Source organism: Kogia breviceps, chromosome 6, assembly GCF_026419965.1.
Source record: "Kogia breviceps isolate mKogBre1 chromosome 6, mKogBre1 haplotype 1, whole genome shotgun sequence".
NCBI lineage: Eukaryota > Metazoa > Chordata > Mammalia > Artiodactyla > Physeteridae > Kogia > Kogia breviceps.
Window position 1 is genome coordinate 118,486,870 of NC_081315.1, and position 24,801 is coordinate 118,511,670.

The following is a 24,801-nucleotide window of genomic DNA, read 5'->3' on the forward strand; positions in this document are numbered from 1 at the left end:
GTGATAATAAAATATGATGGATTATACATCAAAATAAGGGTCATCGATCACATGTGATCTGGAGACTTGCCAGACTGTAAAGATAGGACAAAAAAGGAAGGCATTGCTTTTATTTGGATTGAATTTACACTAACACCAATCCTATTTAAGGACACTGCATTCCTGTTGCTACCAACAATAGAAATATGGAGAGGAAGAAAAACCTGATTATACTGTCTCAGAAGCATTCTGATTGAAGGGAGTCAGTCTACCAGCATGGGCAATGAGAACATATTGACAGAAAAAGCACATAGTCTTTCTCCTCCCCATTGCTCCACCTGAGGTGGGAGACCTCACTGTTATCTCTTCTTCCTCTTTTTCAACCCTCTTTCACTCTCCAAATATTACGTGCAACACAAAAGTACAGAGTGTGTACACAACAGCAGAGTGAGGCAAGAGGAACTACCTTTTCTGAAGTTTTTAATAGAAGAGAACAGATGTGGTGGAAATTCTGAGAATCTCGGTTTACAACATGACAATGCTACATGAACGTGACAGTCTTGACTTCATAGGGGGCAATTACCTTCGCTCTGTTCAGTGGCCACCACCTGGATCCTTAGTTGCACTTAACTTTTTGGAAAACACATGTTGTTCACAAAGAGAACAGGAGGGTGGTGAGGAAATGTATCACTTGTTCTAGAAAGCAAAAATAAATAAATAAACAAACAAAACAAAACAAACTTTAAAAGAAAGAGGATGATAAATGAGTGAATTTTGTAGCCTTTGGAGATGAAGATGAACACATCTTTACTTAGGCAAATAAAGCAAGAATGTCAATCACCCAGTAGCCTGGGAGAACAGTGAGTCAGCGATAGTAATTTAAGGGATGCTTTTTATTTTTATTTATTTATTTTATGTTTTTAGTATCTTTATTGGAGTATAATTGCTTTACAATATTCTGTTAGTTTCTGCTGTACAACAAAGTAAATCAGGTATATGTATACATATACCCTCATATCCCCTCCCTCTTGAGCCTCCCTCCCACCTTCTCTATCCCACCCCTCTAGATCATCACAAAGCATCAACCTGATCTCCCCGTGCTATGCTTCAGCTTCCCACGAGCCATCTATTTCACATTTGGTAGTGCATATATGTCAGCGCTGCTCTCTCATTTCATCCCAGCTTCACCTTCCCCCGCTCAAACCCCGTATCCTCGAGTCCGTACTCTACGTCTGCGTCTTTATTCCTGCCCTGACACTAGGTTGATCAGTACCGTTTTTTTTTTAGATTCCATATATGTGCGTTAGCATATGGTATTTGTTTTTCTCTTTCTGACTTCACTGTGTACGACAGACTCTAGTCTGTCGTACAAATTAACTCAGTTTGGTGTCTTTTTATGGCTGAGTAATATTCCATTGTATATATGTGCCAAATCTTCTTTATCCATTCATCTGTTGAAGGACATTTAGGTTGCTTCCATGTCCTGGTTATTGTAAATAGTGCTGCAATGAACACTGTGGTACGTGTATCTTTTTGATTTATGGTTTTCTCAGGGTATATGCCCAGTAGTGGGATTGCTGAGTCATATGGTAGTTCTATTTTTAGTGTTTTAAGGAACCGCCATACTGTTCTCCATAGTGGCTGTATCAATTTATATTCCCACCAACAGTGCAGGAGGTTCCCTTTTCTCCACATCCTCTCCAGCACTTACTGTTTGTAGATTTTTTTGATGATGGCCATTCTGACTGGTGTGATGTGATACCTTATTGTGGTGTTGATTTGCATTTATCTGATGATTAGTGATATTGAGCATCTTTGCATGTGCTTTAAAATTCATGATTTAATGTGGTTATATATATATATATATATTTTATTCAAAAACTACCATTTTGTTTGTTAAAGCATACCATTATGTCATATTGAAGCACTACAGTGTTTTTGTTTTCTAACATCTTTATTGGAGTATAATCGCTTTACAATGGTGTGTTAGTTTCTGCTGTATAACAAAGTGAATCAGTTATACATATACATATATTCCCATTTCTCCTCTCTCTTGCATCTCCCTCCCACCCTCCCTATCCCACCCCTCTAGGTGGACACAAAGCACCAAGCTGATCTCCCTGTGCCATACAGCCGTTTCCCACTAGCTATCGATTTTACATTTGGTAGTGTATATATGCCCACGCCACTCTCTCACTTCATCCCAGATTACCCTTCCCCCTCCCAATGTCCTTAAGTCCATTCTCTACATCTGTGTCTTTATTCCTGTCCTGCCCCTACTTTCTTCAAAACCATTTTTTTTAGATTCCATATATATGTTAGCATATGAAAATTATTTTTCTCTTTCTGACTTACTTCACTCTGTATGAGTCTCTAGCTCCACCCAACTCACTGAAAATAACTCAATTTCGTTTCTTTTTATGGCTGAGTAATATTCCAATGTATACATGTGCCACATGTTCTTTATCCATTCATCTCTCAATGGACACTTAGATTGCTTTCATGTCCTGACTATTCTAAATAGTGCTGCAATGAACATTGTAGTACATTACCCTTTTTTTTTTTTTTTTTTGCGGTATGTGGGCCTCTCACTGTTGTGGCCTCTCCCGTTGCGGAGCACAGGCTCCGGACACGCAGGCTCAGCAGCCATGGCTCACAGGCCCAGCCGCTCCGCGGCATGTGGGATCTTCCCGGACCGGGGCACGAACCCACGTCCCCTGCATCGGCAGGCGGACTCTCAACCACTGCGCCACCAGGGAAGCCCCATAACCCTTTTTGAATTATGGTTTTCTCAGGGTATATGACCAGTAGTGGGATTGCTGGGTCATATGGTAATTCTATTTTTAGTTCTGTAAGGAACCTCCATACTATTCTCCATAGTGTCTGTATCAATTTACATTCCCACCAACAGTACAACAGGGTTCCCTTTTCTCCCCACCCTCTCCAGCATTTGTTAGTAGATTTTTTTGATGATGGCCATTCTGAGCAGTGTGAGGTGATACCTCATTGTAGTTTTGATTTGCATTTCTCTAATGATTAGTGATGTGGAGTATCCTTTCATGTGTTTGTTGGCAATCTGTATATCTTCTTTGGAGAAATGCCTACTTAAGTCTTCTGCCCATTTTTGGATTGGGTTGTTTTTTTGATATTGAGCTGCATGAGCTGCTTCTATATTTTGGAGATTACTCCTTTGTCATTTGCTTCGTTTGCAAATATCCTCTCCCAATCTGAAGGTTGCCTTTTCATATTGCTTATGGTTTCCTTTGCTGTGAAAAAGCTTTTAAGTTTCATTAGGTCCCATTTGTTTATTTTTATTTTCATTTCTCTATGAGGTGGGTCAAAAAGGATCTTGCTGTGATTTATGACATAGAGTGTTCTGCCTATGTTTTCCACTAAGAGTTTTATACTGTTTGGCCTTATATTTAGGTCTTTAATCCATTTTGAGTTTATTTTTGTGTATGGCGTTAGGCAGTGTTTTAAATTCGTTCTTTTACATGTAGCTGTCCAATTTTCCCAGCACCACTTATTGAATATGCTGTCTTTTCTCCATGGTATATTCTTGCCTCCTTTATCAAAGATAAGGTGACCATATGTGTGTAGGTTATGTCTAGACTTTCTATCCTGTTCCATTGATCTATATTTCTGTTTTTGTGCCAGTAGCATACTGTCTTGATTACTGTAGCTCTGTAATATAGTCTGAAGTCAGGGAGCCTGATTCCTCCAGCTCTGCTTCTCTTTCTCAAGATTGCTATGGTGATTTGGTGTCTTTCGTATTTACACACAAATTGTGAAATTTTTTGTTCTAGTTCTGTGAAAAATGCCACTGGTAGTTTGATAGGGATTGCATTGAATCTGTAGATTGCTTTGGGTATTACAGTCATTTTCACAATGTTGATTCTTCCAATCCAAGAACACTGTATGTCTCTCCATCTGTTTGTATCATCTTTAATTCCTTTCATCAGTGTTTTACAGTTTTCTGCATACAGGTCTTTGGCTCCTTAGGTAGGTTTATTCCTAGGTATTTTATTCTTTTTTGTTGCAAATGGTAAATGGGAGTGCTTCCTTAATTCTACTCTCAGATTTTTCATCATTAGTGTATACGAATGCAAGATATTTCTGTGCATTAATTTTGTATCCTGCTACTTTACCAAATTCATTGATTAGCTCTAGTATTTTTTTGGTAGCATCTTTAGGATTCTCTATGTATATAGAAGCATGTCATCTGCAAACAGTGACAGTTTTACTTCTTCTTTTCTGATTTGGATTCCTTTCATTTCATTTTCATCTCTGATTGCTGTGGCTAAAACTTCCAAAACTATTTTAAATACTAGTGGTGAGAGGGGGCAACCTTGTCTTGTTCCTCATCTTAGTAGAAATGGTTTCAGTTTTTCACCACTGAGAACAATGCTGGCTGTCGGTTTGTCAATTAGGCCTTTATTATGTTGAGGTAAGTTCCCTTTATGCCTACTTTCTGGAAGGTTTTTATCAAAAATGGGTGTTGAATTTTGTCGAAAGCTTTTTCTGCATCTATTGAGATGATCATATGGTTTTTATCCTTCAGTTTGCTATATGGCATATCACATTGATTGATTTGCATATACTGAAGAATCCTTGAATTCCTGGGATAAACACCACTTAATCATGGTGTATGATCCCTTTAATGTGCTGTTGGATTCTCTTTGCTAGTATTTTGTTGAGGATTTTTGCATCTATGTTCATCACTGATATTGGCCTGTAGTTTTCTTTCTTTGTGACATCTTGTCTGGTTTTGGTATCAGAGTGATGGTGGCCTCAGAGAATAAGTTTGGGAGTGCTCCTTCCTCTGCTCTAGTTTGGAAGAGTTTAAGAAGGATAGGTGTTAGCTCTTCTTTACATCTTCAATAGAATTCCCCTGTGAAGCCATCTGGTCCTGGACTTTTGTTTATTGGAAGATTTTTAATCACAGTCTAAATTTCAGTGCTTGTGATTGTTTTGTTTATATTTTCTACTTCTTCCTGGTTCAGTCTTGGAAGGTTGTGCGTTTCTAAGAATTTGTCCATTTCTTCCAGGTTGTCCATTTTATTGGCCTATAGTTGCTTGTAGTAATCTCTCATAATCCTTTGTATTTCTGCAGTGTCAGTTATTCCTTCTCCTTTTTCATTAATAATTCTATTGATTTGAGTCTTCTCCCTTTTTTTCTTGATGAGTCTGGGTAATGGTTTATCAATTTTGTTTATCTTCTCAAAGAACCAGCATTTAGTTTTACTGATCTTTGCTAGTGTTTTCTTCATTTCGTTTTCATTTATTTCTGATCTGATCATTATAATTTCCTTCCTTTTGGTAACTCTGGGGGATTTTTGTTCTTCTTTCCCTAATTGCTTTAGGTGTAAGTTTATGTTGTTTATTTAAGGTGTTTCTTGTTTCTTGAGGTAGGACTGTATTGCTATAAACTTCCCTCTTAGAACTGCCTTTGCAGCATCCCATAGGTTTTGGGTCACCATGTTTTCATTGTCATTTGTTTCTAGGTATTTTTTGATTACCTCTTTGATTTCTTCAGTGATCTCCTGGTTATTAAGTAGTATATTGTTTTGCCTCCATGTGTTTGTATATTACAGATTTGTACCTGTAATTGATACTTAGTCTCATAGCATTGTGGTTGGAAAAGATAACTGATACAATTTCAATTTTCTTAAATTTACTGAGGCTTTTTTTGTGAACCAAGATATGATCTATCCTGGAGAATGTTCCATGAGCACTTGAGAAGAAAGTGTATTTTGTTGTTTTTGGAAGGAATGTCCAATAAATATCAATTAAGTCCATTCTGTTAATGTATCATTTAAAGCTTGTGTTTCCTTATTTATTTTCATTTTGGATGATCTGTCCATTGGTCAAAGTGGGGTGTTAAAGTCCCCTACTACTGTGTTACAGTCAATTTCCTCTTACGGCTGTTAGCAATGCCTTATGTATTGACGTGCTCCTATGTTGGGTGCATATATATTTACAACTGTTATATCTTGTTGGATTGATCCCTTGATCATTATGTAGTGTGCTTCTTTGTCTCTTGTAATAGTCTTTATTTTAAAGTCTATTTTGTCTGATATGAGAATTGTTACTCCAGCTTTCTTTTGATTTCCATTTGCATGGAATATCTTTTTCTATCCCCTCACTTTCAGTCTGTATGTGTCCCTAGGTCTGAAGTGGGTCTCTTGTAGACAGCATATATATGGCTCTTGTTTTTGTATCCATTCAGCCAGTCTATGTCTTTTGATTGGAGCATTTAACCCATTTACATTTAAGGCAGTTATCAATATGTATGTTTCTATTACCATTCTCTTAATTGTTTTGGGATTGTTATTGTAGGTCTTTTCCTTCTCTTGTGTTTCCTGCCTAGAGAAGTTCCTTTAGCATTTGTTGTAGAGCTGGTTTGGTGGTGCTGAATTCTCTTAGCTTTTGCTTGTCTGTAAAGGTGTTAATTTCTCCATCAAATCTGAATGAGATCCTTGCTGGGTAGATTAATCTTGGTTGTACGTTTTTCCCTTTCACCACTTAAAGTATGTCCTGCCACTCCCTTCTGGCTTGCAAGTTTCTGCTGAAAGATCAGCTGTTAACCTTATGTGGATGCCCTTGTATGTTATTTGTTGCTTTTCCCTTGCTGCTTTTAATATGTTTTCTTTGTATTTAATTTTTGACAGTTTGATTAATATGTGTCTTGGCGTGTTTCTCCTTGGATTTATCCTGTATGGGACTCTCTGTCCTTCCTGGACTTGATTCACTATTTCCTTTCCCATATTAGGGAAGTTTTCAACTATAATCTCTTCAAATATTTTCTCAGACCCTTTCTTTTCCTCTTCTTCTTCTGGGACCCCTATAATTCGAATGTTGGTGTGTTTAATATTGTCCCAGAGGTCTCTGAGACTATCCTCAATTCTTTCCATTCTTTTTTCTTTATTCTGCCTTGTGGTAGTTATTTCCACTATTTTGTCTTCCAGGGCACTTATCCATTCTTCTGCCTCAGTTATTCTGCTATTGATTCCTTCTAGAGAATTCTTAATTACATTTATTGTGTTGTTCATCATTTGTTTGCTCTTTAGTTCTTGTAGGTCCTTGTTAAATGTTTCTTGTGTTTTATCCATTCTATTTCCAAGATTCTGGATCACCTTTACTATCATTACCCTGAATTCTTTTTCAGGTAGGCTGCCTATTTCCTCTTCATTTGTTTGCTCTGGTGGGTTTATACCTTGCTCCTTCATCTGCTGCGTGTTCCTCTGTCTTCTCATGTTGCTTAACTTACTGTGTTTGGGGTCTCCTTTTCGGAAGCTGCAGGTTCGTAGTTCACATTGTTTTTGGTGTCTTTCCCGTGAGTAGGGTTGGTTCAGTGGTTTGTGTAGGCTTCCTGGTGGAGAGGACTGGTGCCTGCGTTCTGGTGGGTGAGGCTGGATCTTGTCTTTCTGGTGGGCAGGACCACGTCTGGTTGTGTGGTTTGGTGTGTCTGTGAATTTATTATGATTTTAGGCAGCCTCTCTGCTAATGGGTGGTGTTGTGTTCCTGTACTGCTAGTTGTTTGGCATAGGGTGCCCAGCACTGTCGCTTGCTAGTTGTTGAGTGGAGCTGGGTCTTAGCGTTGAGATGGAGATCTCTGGGAGAGCTTTTGCCGTTTGATAGTATGTGGGCTCTGCAGTCTCTGGTGGACCAATGTCCTGAACTCGGCTCTCCCACCTCAGAGGCTCAGGCCTGACACCTGGCTGGAGCACCAAGACCCTGTCAGCTACTTGGCTCAGAAGAAAAGGCAGGAAAAAATTAAAGAAAAAAATAAAATAAAGTTACTAAAGTAAAAAAATTTTTAAATCATTTTAAAAATAAAAATAAAAAATGTAATAAAAAAAGAAAGGAGAGTAACCAAACCAAAAAAGAAATCCACCGATGATAACAAGTGCTAAAAACTATATGAAAAAAAGAAAAAACGGACAGACAGAACCCTAGGACAAACCATCAAAGAAAAGCTATACAGACAAAATCACACAAAAAAGCATACACATACACACTCACAAAAAGAGAAAAAAGAGAAAAATATATATACATATAAAGAAAAAAGGAAGAGTGCAACCAAATCAACAAAGAAATCTACCAGTGATAATAAGCTCTAAATACTAAATTGAGATAAACATAAAACTAGAAACAAATTAGATTCAGAAAGTAAACCCCAAGTCTGCAGTTGCTCCCAAAGTCCACCACCTCAATTTTGGGATGATTCATTATGTATTCAGGTATTCCACAGATGCAGGGTATGTCAAGTTGATTGGGGAGATTTCATCCACTGCTCCTGAGGCTGCTGGGAGAAACTCCCCTTTCTCTTGTTTGCACAGCTCCTGGGGTTCAGCTTTGGATTTGGACCCACTTCTGCATGTAGCTTGCCTAAGGGCGTCTGTTCTTTGCCCAGACAGGATGGGGTTAAAATAGCAGCTGATTAGGGGGCTCTGGCTCACTCAGGCCGGGGGGAGGGAAGGATATGGAATGTTGGGTGAGCCTGTGGTGACAGAGGTCGGTGTGACATTGCACCAGCCTGAGGCACGACATGTGTTCTCCTGGGGAAGCTGTCCCTGGATGACAGGCCCCTGGCAGTGGTGGGCTGCACAGGCTCCCGGGAGGGGACGTGTGGATAGTCAACTGTGCTTGCACACAGGATTCCTGGTGGCTGCAGACTCGGCCTTAGCATCTTATGCCTGGCTCTTGTGTCTGCGATGATAGCCACAGCTCACGCCTGCCTCTGGAGCTCGTTTAGGCAGTGCTCTTAATGCCCTCTACTCGTGCACCCCAAAACAACGGTCTCTTGCCTCTTAGGCAGTTCTGGATTTTTCCCAGACTCTCTCCCAGCTAGCTGTGGCGCACTAGCCCCCTTCAGGCTGTGTTCACGCAGCCAACCCCAGTCCTCTCCCTGGCGTCTGACCTCAGAAGCCCGAGCCTCAGCTCCCAGCCCCCACCCGCCCTGGCGGGTGAGCAGACAAGCCTCTTGGGCTGGTGAGTGCTGATCAGCACTGATCCTCTGTGCGGGAATCTCTCCACTTTGCCCTCTGCATCCCTGTTGCTGCGCTCTCCTCCGTGGCTCCGAAGCTCCCCCCACTGCCCACCCCTCATCTCCACCAGTGAAGGGGCTTCCTAGTGTGTGGAACTTTTCTTCCTTCACAGCTCCCTCCCTGAGGGGCAGGTCCCATCCCTATTCTTTTGTCTCTGTTTATTCTTTTTTCTTTTGCCCTACCCAGGTATGTAGGGAGTTTCTTGCCTTTTGGGAAGTCTGAGGTCTTCTGCCAGTGTTCAGTAGGTGTTCTGTAGGAGTTGTTCCACATGTAGATGTATTTTTGATGTATTTGTGGGGAGAAAGTTGATCTCCACATCTTACTCCTCTGCCATCTAGAAGGTCTTCCAAGGGATACTTTTTAGAAAATCATCCTTTAAATTATTGGATCTTTCTGCTGTTCTTCACTTCTGAGAATATATGGCTAAAGTTGTATGCATATATCCATTACTATATCATACAGAGTATTTTTCACTGCCCTAAAAATCCTCTATGCTCTACCTATTCATCTCTCCACCTCTCACATCCCAGCCTGTCATCCACTGTTCTCATTGTCTCCATCTTTTTGACTCTTCGAAAATGTCAAATAGTTGGAATCATACAGTGTGTAGCCCTTTCAGATTCGTTTCTTTCACTTAATATTGATAATATGCATTTAAGGTTCCTCCCTCTTTTTTCATGGTTTCATACCTTTTTTCTTTTCTTTTTTTTTTTTTTTTTTTTTTTTTTTGTGGTACGCGGGCCTCTCACTGTTGTGGCCTCTCCCATTGCGGAGCACAGGCTCCGGACGCACAGGCTCAGAGGCCATGGCTCATGGGACCAGCCGCTCCGCGGCATGTGGGATCTTCCCGGACCGGGGCACGAACCCGTGTCCCCTGCATCGGCAGGTGGATTCTCAACCACTGCGCCACCAGGGAAGTCCCATACCTTCTTTCTTTTTAGCACTGTGAAATATTCCATTGCCCACAGTTTATCTGGTACATGAAAGACATCTTGGTGCTTCCAAGTTTTGGCAATTACAAATAAAGCTACTATAAACATCCTCATGTAGGACTTTTTTATTAATTAATTTTTTCTTATTAGTCATCCATTCTATGCACATCAGTGTACACGTTAATACCAAACTCCCAATTCATCACACCACAACCCCAACACCTTGCCGCTTTCCCCACTTGTGTCCATACGTTTTTTTCTCTATTTCTGTGTCTCAATTTCTGCTCTGCAAACCGGTTCATCTGTACCATTTTCTACGTTCCACATATATGCGTTAATATACGAAATTTGTTTTTCTCTTTCTGACTTACTTCACTCTGTATGACAGTCTCTAGATGCATCCATGTCTCTAAAAATGACCCAATTTCGTTCCTGTTTATGGTTGAGTAATATTCCATTGTATATATGTACCAGATCTTCTTTATCCATTCATCTGTCAATGGGCATTTAGGTTGCTTCCATGACCTGGCTATTGTAAATATTGCTGCAATGAACACTGGGTTGCATGTGTCTTTTTGAATTATGGTTTTCTCAGGGTATATGCTGTTCCAGTAGTGGGATTGCTGACTCATATGGTAATTCTATTTTTAGTTCTGTAAGGAACCTCCATACTGTTCATAGTGGCTGTATCAATTTACATTCCCACCAACAGTGCACACCCTCTCCAGCATTTGTTGTTTATAGATTTTCTGATGATGCCATTCTAACTGGTGTGAGGTGATACCTCATTGTAGTTCTGACTTGTATTTCTCTAATAATTAGTGATGTTGAACAGCTTTTCATGTGCTTCTTGGCTATCTGTATGTCTTCTTTGGAGAAATATCTATTTAGGTCTTCTGCCCATTTCTGGATTTGGTTGTTTTTTTAATATTGAGCTACATGAGCTGTTTATATATTTTGGAGATTAATCCTTTGTCTGTTGATTCCTTTGCAAATATTTTCTCCCATTGTGAGGGTTGTCTTTTCATCTTGTTTATGGTTTCCTTTGCTGTGCAAAAGCTTTTAAGTTTCATTAGGTCCCATTTGTTTCTTTTTGTTTTTATTTCCATTACTGTAGGAGGTGGATCAAAAAAGATCTTCCTTTGATTTATGTCAAAGAGTGTTCTTCCTATGTTTTTCTCTAAGAGTTTTATAGTGTCCGGTCTTATATGTAGGTCTCTAATCCATTTTGAGTTTATTTTTGTGTATGGTGTTAGGGAGTGTTCTAATTTCATTCTTTTACATGTAGCTGTCCAGTTTTCCCAGCACCAGTTATTGAAGAGGCTGTCTTTTCGCCCTTGTATATTCTTGCCTCCTTTGTCATACATTAGTTGACCTTGGGTGTGTGGGTTTCTCTCTGGGTTTTCTATCCTGTTCCATTGATCTATATTTCTGTTTTTGTGCCAGTACCATATTGTCTTCATTACTGTAGCTTTGTAGTATACTCTGAAGTCAGAGAGACTGATTCCTCCAGCTCCATTGATTTTCCTCAAGACTGCTTTGGCTATTCGGGGTCTTTTGTGTCTCCATACAAATTTTATGATTTTTTTGTTCCAGCTCTGTAAAAAATGCAGTTGCTTATTTGATAGGGATTGCATAGAATCTGTAGATTGCTTTGGGTAGTATAGTCATTTTCACAATGTTGATTCTTCCAATCCAAGAAAATGGTATATCTCTCCATCTGTTTGTATCATCTTTAATTTCTTTAATCAGTGTCTTACACTTTTCTGCATATAGGAATTTTGTCTCCCTAGGTAGGTTAATTCCCAGGTATCTTATTCTTTTTGTTGCAATGTTAAATGGGAGTGTTTCCTTAATTTCTCTTTCAGATCTTTCATCATTAGTGTATAGGAATGCCAGAGATTTCTGTGCATTAATTTTGTATCCTGCAACTTTACCAAATTCATTGATTAGCTCTAGTAGTTTTCTGGTAGCATCTTTAGGATTCTCTATGTATAGTATCATGTCATCTGCAAACAGTGACAGCTTTACTTCTTCTTTTCCAATTTGTATTCCTTTTATTTCCTTTTTCTTCTCTGACTGCCATGGCTAGGACTTCCAAAACTATGTTGAATAATAGTGGTGAGAGTGGACATCCTTGTCTTGTTCCTGATCTTAGAGGAAATGCTTTCAGTTTTTCACCATTGAGAATGATGTTTACTGTGGGTTTATCGTATATGGCCTTTATTATGTTGAAGTAGCTTCCCTCTATGCCCACTTTCTGGAGAGTTTTTATCATAAATGGGTGTTGAATTTTGTCCAAAGCTTTTTCTGCATCTATTGAGATGATCATATGGTTTTTATTCTTCAACTTGTTAATATGGTGTATCACATTGATTGATTTGCGTATATTGAAGAATCCTTGCATCTCTGGGATAAACCCCACTTGATCATGGTGTATGATCCTTTTAATGTGTTGTTGGATTGTGTTTGCGAGTATTTTCTTGAGGATTTTTGCATCTATATTCATCAGTAATATTGGTCTGTAATTTTGTTTTTGTAGTATCTTTGTCTGGTATTGGTATCAGGGTGATGATGGCCTCATAGAATGAGTTTAGGTGTTTTCCTTCCTCTGCAACTTTTTGGAAGAGTTTGAGAAGGATAGGTGTTACCTCTTCTCTAAATGTTTGATAGAATTCACTTGTGAAGACATCTGGTCCTGGACTTTTGTTTGTTGGAAGACTTCTAATCACAGTTTCAATTTCATTACTTGTGATTGGTCTGTTCCTATCTTCTGTTTCTTCCTGGTTCAGTCTTGGAAGGTTATACCTTTCTAAGAATTTGTCTATTTCTTCCAGGTTGTGCATTTTATAGGCATAGAGTTGCTTATAGTAGCCTCTTAGGATGCTTTGTATTTCTGTGGTGTCTGTTGTAACTTCTCTTTTTTCACTTCTAATTTTATTGATTTCAATCCTCTCCCTCTATTTCTTGATGAGTCTGGCTAATGGTTTATCAATTTTGTTTACCTTCTCAAAGAACCAGCTTTTAGTTTTATTGATCTTTGCTATTGTTTTCTTTGTTTCTATTTCATCTATTTCTGCTCTAATCTTTTTTTTTTTTTTTTTTTTTTTTTTTTTGTGGTACATGGGCCTCTCACTGTTGTGGCCTCCCCCATTGTGGAGCACAGGCTCCAGACGCGCAGGCTCAGCAGTCATGGCTCACAGGCCTAGCTGCTCCGCGGCATGTGCGGTCTTCCCGGACCGGGGCACGAACCCGTGTCCCCCACATTGGCAGGTGGACTCTCAATCACTGCGCCACCAGGGAAGCCCGTTGCTCTAATCTTTATGATTTCTTTCCTTCTGCTAACTTTGGGTTTTGCTTGTTCTTCTTTCTCTAGTTCCTTTAGGTGTAATGTTAGATTGTTTATTTGAGATTTTTCTTGTTTCTTGAGGTAGGATTTTATAACTATAAACTTCCCTCTTAGAACTGCTTTTGCTGCATCCCATAGGTTTTGGATCATTGTGTTTTCACTGTCATTTGTCTCTAGGTATTTTTTGATTTCCTCTTTGATTTCTTCAATGATCTCTTGGTTATTTAATAACGTATTGTTTAGCCTCCATGTGTTAGTGTTTTTTATGTTTTTTTCCCTGTAATTGATTTCTAATCTCATAGCATTGTGGTCAGAAAAGATGCTTGATATGATCTCAATTTTGTTAAACTGAGGTTTGATTTGTGACCCAAGATGTGTTCTATCCTGGAGAATGTTCCGTGCACACTTGAGAAGAGTGTGTAATCTGCTGGTTTTGGATGGAATGTCCTAAAAATATCGATTAAATCTATCTGGTCTGTTGTGCCATTTAATGCTTGTGTTTCCTTATTAATTTTCTGTTTGGATGATCTGTCCATTGGTGCTAGTGAGCTGTTAAAGTCCCCCACTATTATTGTACTGCTGATTTCCTCTTTTAGAGCCGTTAGCAGTTGCCTTATGTATTGAGGTGCTCCTATGCTGGGTGCATATATATTTATAATTGTTATATCTTCTTCTTGGATTGATCTCATGATCATTACGTAGTGTCCTTCCTTGTCTCTTTAACATTCTTTATTTTAAAGTCTATTTTATCTGATATGAATACTGCTACTCCAGCTTTCTTTTGATTTCCATTTGCATGGAATATCATTTTCCATCCCCTTTCAGTCTGTATGTGTCCCTAGGTCTGAAGTGGGTCTCTTGTAGACAGCATATATATGGGACTTGTTTTTGTATCCATTCAGCAAGCCTGTGTCTTTTGGTTGGAGCATTTAATCCATTCACGTTTAAGGTAATTATCGATATGTATGTTCCTATGACAATTTCCTTAATTGTTTGGGGTTTGTTATTGTAGGTCCTTTTCTTCTTTTGTGTTTCCCACTTAGAGAAGTTCCTTTAGCATTTGTTGTAGAGCTGGTTTGGTGGTGCTGAATTCTCTTAGCTTTTGGTTCTCTGTAAAGCTTTTGATTTCTCCATTGAATCTGAATGAGATGCTTGCTGCATAGAATAATCTTGGTTGTAGGTTCTTCCCTTTCATCACTCTAAGTATATCATGCCACTACCTTCTGGCTTGTATAGTGTCTGCAGAGAAATCCTCTGTTAACCTTATGGGAGTTGCCTTGTATGTTATTTGTCATTTTTCCCTTGCTACTTTCAATAATTTTTATTTGTCTTTAATTTTTGCCAACTTGATTACTATGTATCTCGGCATGTTTCTCATTGGGTTTATCATGTATGGGACTCTCTGCACTTCTTGGACTTGGGTGGCTATTTCCTTTCTCATGTTATGGAAGTTTTCAACTATAATCTCTTCAAATCTTTTATCAGGTCCTTTCTCTCTCTATTCTCCTTCTGGGTCCCCTATAATGCAAATATTGTTGCATTTAATGTTTTCCCAGAGGTCTCTTAGGCTGTCTTCATTTCTTTTCATTCTTTTTCCTTTATTTTGTTCTGCAGCGGTGAATTCTACCATTCTGTCTTCCTGGTCACTTATCCGTTCTTCTACCTCAGTTATTCTGCTATTGATTCCTTCTAGTGTATTTTTCATTTAAGTTATTGTATTGTTCATCTGTTTGTTTGTTCTTTATTTCTTCTAGATCTTTGTTAAACATTTCTTGCATCTTCTCGATCTCTGCCTCCCTTCTTTTTCCGAGGTCCTGGATCATCTTCACTATCATTATCCTGAATTCTTTTTCTGGAAGATTGCCTATCTCAATTCCATTTAGTTGTTTTTCTTGGGTTTTATCTTGTTCCTTCATCTGGTACATAGCCCTCTGCCTTTTCATCTTATCTATCTTTCTGTGAATGTGATTTTTGTCTCACAGGCTGCAGGATTGTACTTCTTCTTGCTTCTGTTGTCTGCCCTCTGGTGGATGAGGTTATCTATGAGGCTTGTGCAAGTTTCCTGATGGGAGGGACTGGTGGTGGATAGAGCTGGCTGTTGCTCTGGTGGGCTGAGTTCAGTAAAACTTTAATCCGCTTGTTTGCTGATGGGTGGGGCTGGGTTCCCTCCCTGTTGGTTGTTTGGCCTGAGGCGACCCAACACTGGAGCCTATCTGGGCTCTCTGGTGGAGCTAATGGCAGACTCTGGGAGGGCTCACGCCAAGGAGTACTTCCCAGGACTTCTGCTGCCAGTGTCCTTGCCCCTTGGTGAGCCAGAGCTGCCCCCGCCTCTGCCGGAGAGCCTCCAACAGTAGCAGGTAGGTCTGGTTCAGTCTCCTATGGGGTCACTGCTCCTTCCCTTGGGTCCTGATGCACACACTACTTTGTGAGTGTTTTCCAAGAGTGGAGTCTCTGTTTCCCCCTGTCCTTTTGAAATCCTGCAATCAAATCCCGCAAAGTCGGATTCTCTAGGAATTCCTCCTCCCACTGCCGGACCCTCAGGTTGGGAAGCCTGACATGGGGCTCAGAACCTTCACTCCAGTGGGTGGACTTCTGTGGTATAAGTGTTCTCCAGTTTGTAAGTCGCACACCCAGCAGTTATGGGATTTGATTTTATTGTGATAGCACCCCTCCTACCATCTCATTGTGGCGTCTCCTTTCTCTTTGCATGTGGGGTATCTTTTTGGGTGTGTTCCAGTGTCTTCCTGTCGATGATTGTTCAGCAGTTAGTTGTGATTCTTGTGTTCTCAAAAGAGGGAATAGAGCATGTCCTTGTACTCTGCCATCTTGAACCAATCTCAGGACATGTTTTAAACTCCTTTGGGTAAACACAAAGGAACACAATTGTTGGGCCATATGTTAAGAGTACGTTTAGTTTTGTAAGAAACTGCCAAACTGTCCTCCAAAATGGCTGTACCATCTTGCATTCCCACCTGCAATGTATGGGAATTCCTATTGCTCCACATCCTCACCAGCATTTGGTGTTGTCAGTGTTTTAGATTTTCGTATTGTAGTAGGTGTGCTGTGGTACCTCTTTGTTATTTTGATTTGCATCTCCTTGATGACATATGATGTGAAGCATCTTTTCATATACATACTTGCCATCTGTATATCTTCTTTGGTGAGGTGTCTTGCTAAGGTCTTTGGCCCATTTTTTAATCAGGTTGTTTCTTCTTGTTGAGTTTTAAGAGTTCTTTTTATATTTTGTGTAACAGTTGTTTATGAGATGGACCTTCTACAAATATTTCCTCCCAGTCTGCAACTTATCTTCTCATTCTCTTGACATTGTCTTTCACAGAGCAAAAGTTTTAATGAAGACTAGCTTATCAGTTATTTCTTTCATAGATTATGCCTTTGGTGGTAAAGCTAAGAAGTCATCTTCATATCCAAAGTCATCTAGATTTTCCTCTATGTTATCTTCCAGAAGTTTTATAGTTTTGTGTTTTACATTTAGGTATGTGATCAATTTTGTGTTCATATTTGTGAAGGGTGTAAGGTCTGTGTCTAGATTCATTTCTTTGCAGATGGATGTTCAGTTATTCCAGCATCATTTGTTGAAGATACTGTCTTTGCTCCATTGTATTGCCTTTACTCCTTTGTTGAAGTTCAGTTGACTATATTTATGTGGGTCTATTTCTGGGCTCTCTATTGTCTTGTACTGATCTATTTTTCTATTGTTTTGTTAATATCACATTGTCTTGATTACTGTAGCTTTACAGTGAGTCTCTAAGTCAGATATTATCAATCTTCCAATATTGTTTTTCTCCTTCAATATTTTGTTGGCTACTTGGGGTTATACATGCTTAGAATTGGGGAGTAAAACGTCTATACTTGGTTTGATTTATAAATTATGTCATAGAATAAAAATAATATCCTAGATACTTAGAGATGTAGCTTATCAAGATTTGGCTTATCAAGATGCCTCCCTCTCAAGAAAATTTTGAGTTGTATTTTAGACTCTGGACGTAGAATAGTTAATATATCAAAAGGGTAGTGTGGGTAGCAATGGATACAAAAGCAAATGGAAAACACATATCTAAGGGCTCTTTAGATGAGAAAAAAATCATGCCTTATTTCTTCAAAGACAAATTGCACAAAGAGAGATAAATACATAGATACACAAATATTAAGAAGACAATATATGTTCTAAGTAGAAAAAAGTAGTAACATTTAAAATATACTGTACATTATGCCAACCATTGTGTCTTACATTATTTCTAGTCATTGAAATTACTTAGTGAGTTATGCAGTATTCTTTTCCTTTACCTATGAGTCTCAGAAACGTGAAGTGATTTTTCCAAGACCATGCAGAACTGGGATACCAATTAGACTTACCTGGCTCCAAAGCCCACCTTCTTTCTACTATGTTATGTATCATAGTTTTTGTGTTTTTTCAAATGAAGAATTTTCACTGAATTTTTTTTATTTTAATAGCTCACTATATATGTCCAGCCAGAGCAAAAGCACACAGCTGAATATGCTGCAAATATAACTAAAAGTGTGTTTGATTATTTTGAAGACTACTTCGCTATGAATTATTCTCTTCCTAAATTAGGTGAGAACCATTTTTTATTTTCTTATTTTTAATATTGCCTTTGTTTTCACCTAAGTTAACTCACTTCCTCCAGCTTTAGCATCCTTAGTTAATGGTCATCCCTTAGTCTTTTCATCATATGCCTATACTATGTATCTAATACTTACTAGATGCTTAAAGATTCATTCTGGATTCCTCTAAGAATAATGTCTATACTCTGCTCCTACCTGATAAATGTATAGTATTTTATTCCCAAATAAACACTGAAGTATATAAATAAAACTGCAGACATTGATAATGATGGAACGGAACCAGAAAGAGCAACCTAGATCAGCTGATTTCAAAATTAGTACCCATCCCAATAGCTTACATTGCCTCCCTACCATCAGTGAGTTAATAAATAGGGATAAATAATGCTGTCAGAGTCCCATGTACTTCCAGTCTTTCCATTGTTGTACAAGACTAATTCTAGATTCTTCAGCAGTTAAAATGAACTGGTGCTCCTTCCATAAGTATTTTTTTCTAATATGGAGAATGTGGGGAACATGTTTCCTTTTTAAAATAAAAAGTGCTATAATCAAAATGGTATGGATATGACACTTTTGTCAACAGCAGAAATGCTTTAATAGTAAGCTTGAGTGGTATTAGCAAAGACTTTAAATGTAACACCCATATAGATGTCTGTAGGGATGAAATGAAGGCAACAAGAAAACCAACAAACCAACAATCGACTTCTCTATTTCTGTTTCTGCCATTACTTTAATAAATTACCAATGCAAAGCAACTGGAATGTCAAATTCTCTACATGGGAATGGCTGTGTCTCTGAGCAACTTTGTGGATGCTCTTTTTTTTTTTGCTTAACAGCTATTAGAGAAGGAGACAGGAAGAGAAACAATTTTCCATCAAAATCAGAATATCTAATAAAATGTTAATCGCATTAATTTAAAAGTCTTTTTCTCTTTATCTCTCTTGTACCACCCATGATAACCTGGGAAGTGGAAATCTCACAAATTTATTTCTCTGTTCTCTTTTCTTCCTCCCTCTCTCCCATATTCCCTCTTCTTCTTCACACTTTTATATGCATTTTCAACTCTTTCAGAATTGACTCTTAGACTTTCCTTACAATTGATTACTGCATTTATCCACCCCCAAAATTAAAGGCACAGGAGTTAATTAATTATAATGTCAATACTCACCAAAGAAATGAGGTTTAAAAAAATTCCTTTTGTTCATGGGTTAGGTACAAATTACACTCTGTAACATTATGGAAAATACTGGCCCTTGGGGGAATATTTCTCCAAACTTTAAGAAGTACTCTTGTGACAAAATAACCAAACCTAAGAATGAAAATAACACTAAAAGTAAACTGTAATTCTGACCTCCATTTAAGATGTATCCATTTTCATTCTTTTTATAAAGAGCTTTAAGAATCTTTACTTTAACCATAAAGAGAGGACCTTTTCTTTATGTTAGATAAAAATTTATTTTCATTTATGTGCCTGATTTAAATTTTATGTAATAATTAATAAATCCCATTCTTATTATAGTTCATTAACTGGAGAAGCTGTGTTTTGCCCACTTATCCAACTGAACCTTTTCTGTTTGGGGATTTAACATATAACTGATCAACACTGCCTCTTTCTGTCAGATAGCATGTCTATGATTATAGGTCCCAGCAAAAATAAGGACTAGAAAGTCTAGATTGAATTCAACATTTTAGACCTGTTAGGGAATTTATAGAGAATATAGTCAATTCCATGTTGATCCAACTAATACATACATACAAGTGGATGGTACGCTATTCAATTAGTAGGGAATCTGGTTGACCACAAATTGTACAGAATTAAGGAAAAAGTGGAATTTTGTATTCTCGAATAATCTGTTTCCTTGGTCAGAAACATATTTCTACACACTTGGAAACTCTGTACTTCTAAGACCTAATTTGAAAACTTCATTCTCTTATTCCTTACAGCATATCCCCCCATAAAGAAGCTGGGTATTATCTAAGTGAAAGTCATGGGGAAAAAAAGCAAACGAAATAAAGAAAGGAACAAAAGACATAAAATTATAGAGGACTTGAAAAGAGCATTGCCAATAGTATTCTTAAAAAATAAAAGATACATTGATATCTGGAGCCAACAGGAAGAGTTCCATGGAAATTTTGAGTGCATTAAAGACTGAAAAGTTTACACAAATAGACGATTGTTTTTCACTCTGAGAAATTATTTTTAGTCTTTTAAAAAACATTCATCTAAAGAACTTAGTTTGGTAAGAAATGTTATGAACAAAATGGAAAGAATGTATTTCTCACTGGACTCTTTTTCCATAGATAAAATCGCTATTCCAGATTTTGGCACTGGGGCTATGGAGAACTGGGGACTCATCACTTACAGAGAAACAAACCTGCTTTATGACCCTAATGAATCAGCCTCATCAAACCAACAGAGGGTGGCCACTGTGGTTGCCCATGAACTTGTGCATCAGGTATAGAATCTTAGCACCAACTTAGCTTATTTTAAAAAGTGGCTTAAGACCATAGGAATGATTGAAATTATAACTTAGCAAATAAAAAATAGCCAACCCAGAAAATCCTGCTTGAAAGTCTTTCTTACTGCTAATAAACATTTTACCATAAAGAAACTTTTAAGACACATTGTTTTGCCTTTAGTAAACACATGAGGTTTTCCTATAACTTTTAAATTTTCCCAGTACTACCAAAATAAAGACAATAAACTAAGAATTTCAGATCACTTAAAAACCAGGAGAGGGCTTCCCTGTAGCACAGTGGTTGAGAGTCCACCTGCTGATGCAGGGGACACGGGTTCTTGCCCCAGTCTGGGAAGATCCCACATGCCGCAGAGCGGCTAGGCCCGTGAGCCATAGCCGCTAAGCCTGCGTGTCTGGAGCCTGTGCTCCGCAATGGGAGAGGCCATAACAGTGAGAGGCCCATGTAACGCAAAAAAAAAAAAAAAAAAAAAAAAAAAAAAAAGCAGGAGAAATAAAGCAGGAAATAAATGCTAAGTATGATGTCTGCCACTTTTGTGTCAAGTGACAAAATTTGCACGAACAAATGAATGTACTGAAATTTTCTAGGCCTTTCTACCAAAGGCATGAGAATTTAACCCTCTTTCTTGCTTATAATTTCAGTGGTTTGGAAATATTGTGACCATGGAATGGTGGGAAGACTTGTGGTTAAACGAAGGGTTTGCTTCCTTCTTTGAGTTCCTGGGAGTAGACCATGCAGAAAAGGAGTGGCAAATGGTGAGCCCTAAACATATAAGTTCCAAATCTGTTTTCCTCATGTCAAGCTGATTGAAGCCTTTGGACTATGACAGTGGCCCTGAGTTTGGGGCCAAGTGCAGTATCGAATTGGGAATTCCATTGGGAGGCTGGGGTGGAGTCAGCTGCCTCCACTGAACTACACCATGCTCAGAGCCTATGCCCAGGCCCTAGAGGGCAATTGACCACCACGAGCCAAGAATGTGGTTGGTAGAGTCATTCAAGAAAACGTGCCAAGGCAGGAAAAAAATATCTAGCTTAGACAATGCCAACTCTGTGTTCAAGAAAGTATCTGTAGTGCTAACCCTTTGAAAAATGTCCAAGCCTAATTTTATAAATGACTTCCCTTACATAGGTTGCTGAAATGACATGGTAAAGAGATAAATGCATAAACTTAGTAGTTAGACTCAGGTTCAAATCTTGTACACATCATTTCTTAGATGGGTTACAGGGAATGTGACCTCAAGTAAGTTACATATCCTGAGTCAGTTCTGTCCTCTATGAAAGAAGAACACTGTTCTCTGTACTGTAAGCTTAAAAGCTTCCAAAATGTACATGTAATTACTATTATTATTCTGTGTCTCTGAGGGGCCTGGAACAGAGGCTTCTATGAACTCTACAGATATTTTTCCCAAAAAGCTACATCTGTTTTCATCTGTATTTAGATGGTGTGGGTATTCTTATCAGTTTGTATATATAAAAGTATAAGTGTGTGGTTATGTGAAAGTAGCATTACAGGAGGTTGTGTACTGTATAGACTACTGCCCTCCACTAGATACAATAAGAAGAGTGTTAGATGCTCGCAGCCCTTGCAGTTTTCATAACCTGCTTTAAAAACTGAAAAAGTTAAACTGGTTAACTCAAACTTAAATTGGTGGCAACTTAAATGTAAATCTCATTCAAAACACCCTCACAGAAACACCCACAATAATGTTTGAGCAAATACCTCAGCACCATGGCCCCATCAATCAATGTAACATAAAATTAACCATCCCAAATATCTAAAATTTAAAAGACTGATAATACCAAATGTAGGTAAATTTGTGGAGCAATTTCAAGTCACATACATTGCTGGTAGACATGATACAGTCACCCTGGAAAATAGTGTGGCCACTTCTTATAAGTTAAACATACATTTATCATATAATCTAGCAACGCTACTCCAAGAGACATGAAAACACTTGTCCACACAAAACCTGCATGTAAATGCACATAATGGGAATATTCATAATAGCCAACTGCTGGAAACAACTCAAATTTATAAATAAATTGTAGTGTATTGATACAATAGAATACTACTCAACAGTAGAAGGAGCAAAGTACTGGTAAAGTAACATTGTGGATGAATCTCTAAAGCATTTGCTATGTGGAAAAAGGCATCTGTGAATGACTACATACTGAATGAGTCCATTTATTTGACAGTCTAGAAAAGACAAAACTATAGGAATAAAATACATATCACTGGTTGTCAGGGACTGAGGTGAAAGGAGGAGACAGACTGAAAAAGGATTCAAGGGAACTTTGGGGGGTAAGAAATTTTTCCATATCTTGACTATGATTGTAGTTAAGATTGTTTATATCTGTCAAAACTCATCAAACTGTCTACTTTAAGAGGGTAAATTTTAATAATGTAAATTATATTTCAAAAAACAACTTTAAAAAAATGGACCAAGAAAAGCATTAATTAAATTATAAAATTAATTAAACAATTAACTTCTAATAAATGTTTTCAGATTATGAAAACTGAAATTTCTGAAAAAATGTTCAATTAGTATTTGGTATTGCATCCTTATTATTTTCTCATATCACAAAAGTATACTTTGAGAACAAGTTAGTCTATAAATTAAAACTGAACGATAATAAAAAAGTGAAAAAGTTAATTTGCAACAATTGCTTCTTTAAAAATTAATCTACATTGTGGTTTTTCAAGGATGGAACTATTGACATTTGAGCCAGATAATTCTTTGTTGTGGGGACTGTCCTGTGTATTGTAGGGTATTTAGCAGCATCCCTGGCCTGTATCTATTAGATGCCAGTAACCCTCCACCCCAGCTGTGAAACCAAAAATGTCTCCATAAGACAGTGTGGAGAAAACGGAACCCTCCTACTCTGTTGGTGGGAATGAAAGTTGGTGCAGCCACTACGGAAAACAGTATGGAAGTTCCTCAGAAAACTAAAAATAAAACTACCACATGCCCCAACAATCCCACTCCTGGACATATACGTGGACAAAACTATAAATCAAAGAGATACAGGCACCCCTATGTTCACAGCAGTACTATTCACAATTGCCAACACATGGTAACTACCTAAATGTTCATCAAAAGATGAATGGATAAAGACGATGTTGTACATATATACAATGGAATATTACTCAGCTATAAAAAAGAATGAAATAATGCCATTTGTAGCAACACGGATGCAACTAGAGATGATCACACTAAGTAAGTCAGAAAGAGAAAGACAGATACCATATGATATCACTTATATGTGGAATCTAAAATATGGCACAATGAACTTATCTACAAAACAGAAATGGACTCACAGACATATAGAACAGACTTGTGGTTGCCAAGGGGTGGGAGAGGGAGAGGGATGGACTGAGTTTGGGGTTAGTAGATGCAAACTATTACATTTAGAATGGATACACAATAAGGTCCTGCTGTATAGCACAGGGAACTATATCCAGTCTCCCGGGATAAACCATAATGGAAAAGAATATAAAAAATAATGTATGTATGTGTATAACTGAGTCACTTTGCTGTACGGCAGAAATTAGCATGACATTGTAAATCAACAATACTTCAATTAAAAAAAGAGAAAACAAAAGAAAAATGTCTCCACATTTTGCCAGATGTCATCTGAATGATAAAATGTCCCCTAGTTGAGGACCATTCACCTATGTTGAAAATTGCTGATTTCATAATTTATTGAAATGTTTATATAATATATTGTATATGTAATATTTTAACATTCCATTTTCAGTGTTTCAAGAACAAATATTGGAAAAATTTAGTATGCAGCTCTTAAATGAAATTTAATCATATGATCCAACTCATTCATTCTTCATCTATTCATTCTTCATTCAGCGAACACTACGGAGGACCCAAAACTGAATAAAACACATTTCCTACCCTTATAGAAGTTCCTAATTTAGGGTCTGGTGGTGGAGGGAATAAACAAAGATACACTGTATCTTATCTTATCAAGAGAGCTTGATAAGTACCACAACAGTGGAGCCTCATTTTACAGGTGAAAAAAATCTGATGCCCAGGAAGGTAATGTAACTTCCAAATGTCACACAGACAATTGGTAGCACAACCAAGACGAGAGTCAAATTTCCTGACACTGAGATTAAGATTCTTTCTTCTTACCTAAACATTTTAGGGGAACAAAAATTAAAATCCAAGACAAAATTACCTTGATTGACAGTCATCACTTGACAACAGTACCTTGCTTATTATAAGTGGAATTCACAAAATTGGAAAATGTAAACTAATATAGCATGCTCCTTTGGGGAAATATTTTTGATTAAGTAAGATCAATAAAGCTTTTGATTTTTATTATTAGTGATTTAATAGAACTAGATTTCAGAATCTAATTGATTAAGAATCAAAATAATAACAGCAGCTAGTGTG

The 24,801-nt window shown here is 37.9% G+C and overlaps 1 protein-coding gene across 2 annotated transcripts in view; it reads left to right on the plus strand.

Moving 5' to 3' along the window:
* ENPEP (glutamyl aminopeptidase) overlaps positions 1–24,801 on the plus strand; it is a 112,406-nt gene that overhangs the window by 37,668 nt on the left and 49,937 nt on the right. For both annotated transcript variants that reach the window (XM_067036485.1, XM_059066262.2), the window contains exons 4-6: positions 17,784–17,904; positions 20,214–20,368; positions 21,032–21,145. In XM_067036485.1, the coding sequence (XP_066892586.1) occupies positions 17,784–17,904; positions 20,214–20,368; positions 21,032–21,145 (390 nt within the window). The remainder of the gene's footprint in view (positions 1–17,783; positions 17,905–20,213; positions 20,369–21,031; positions 21,146–24,801) is intronic.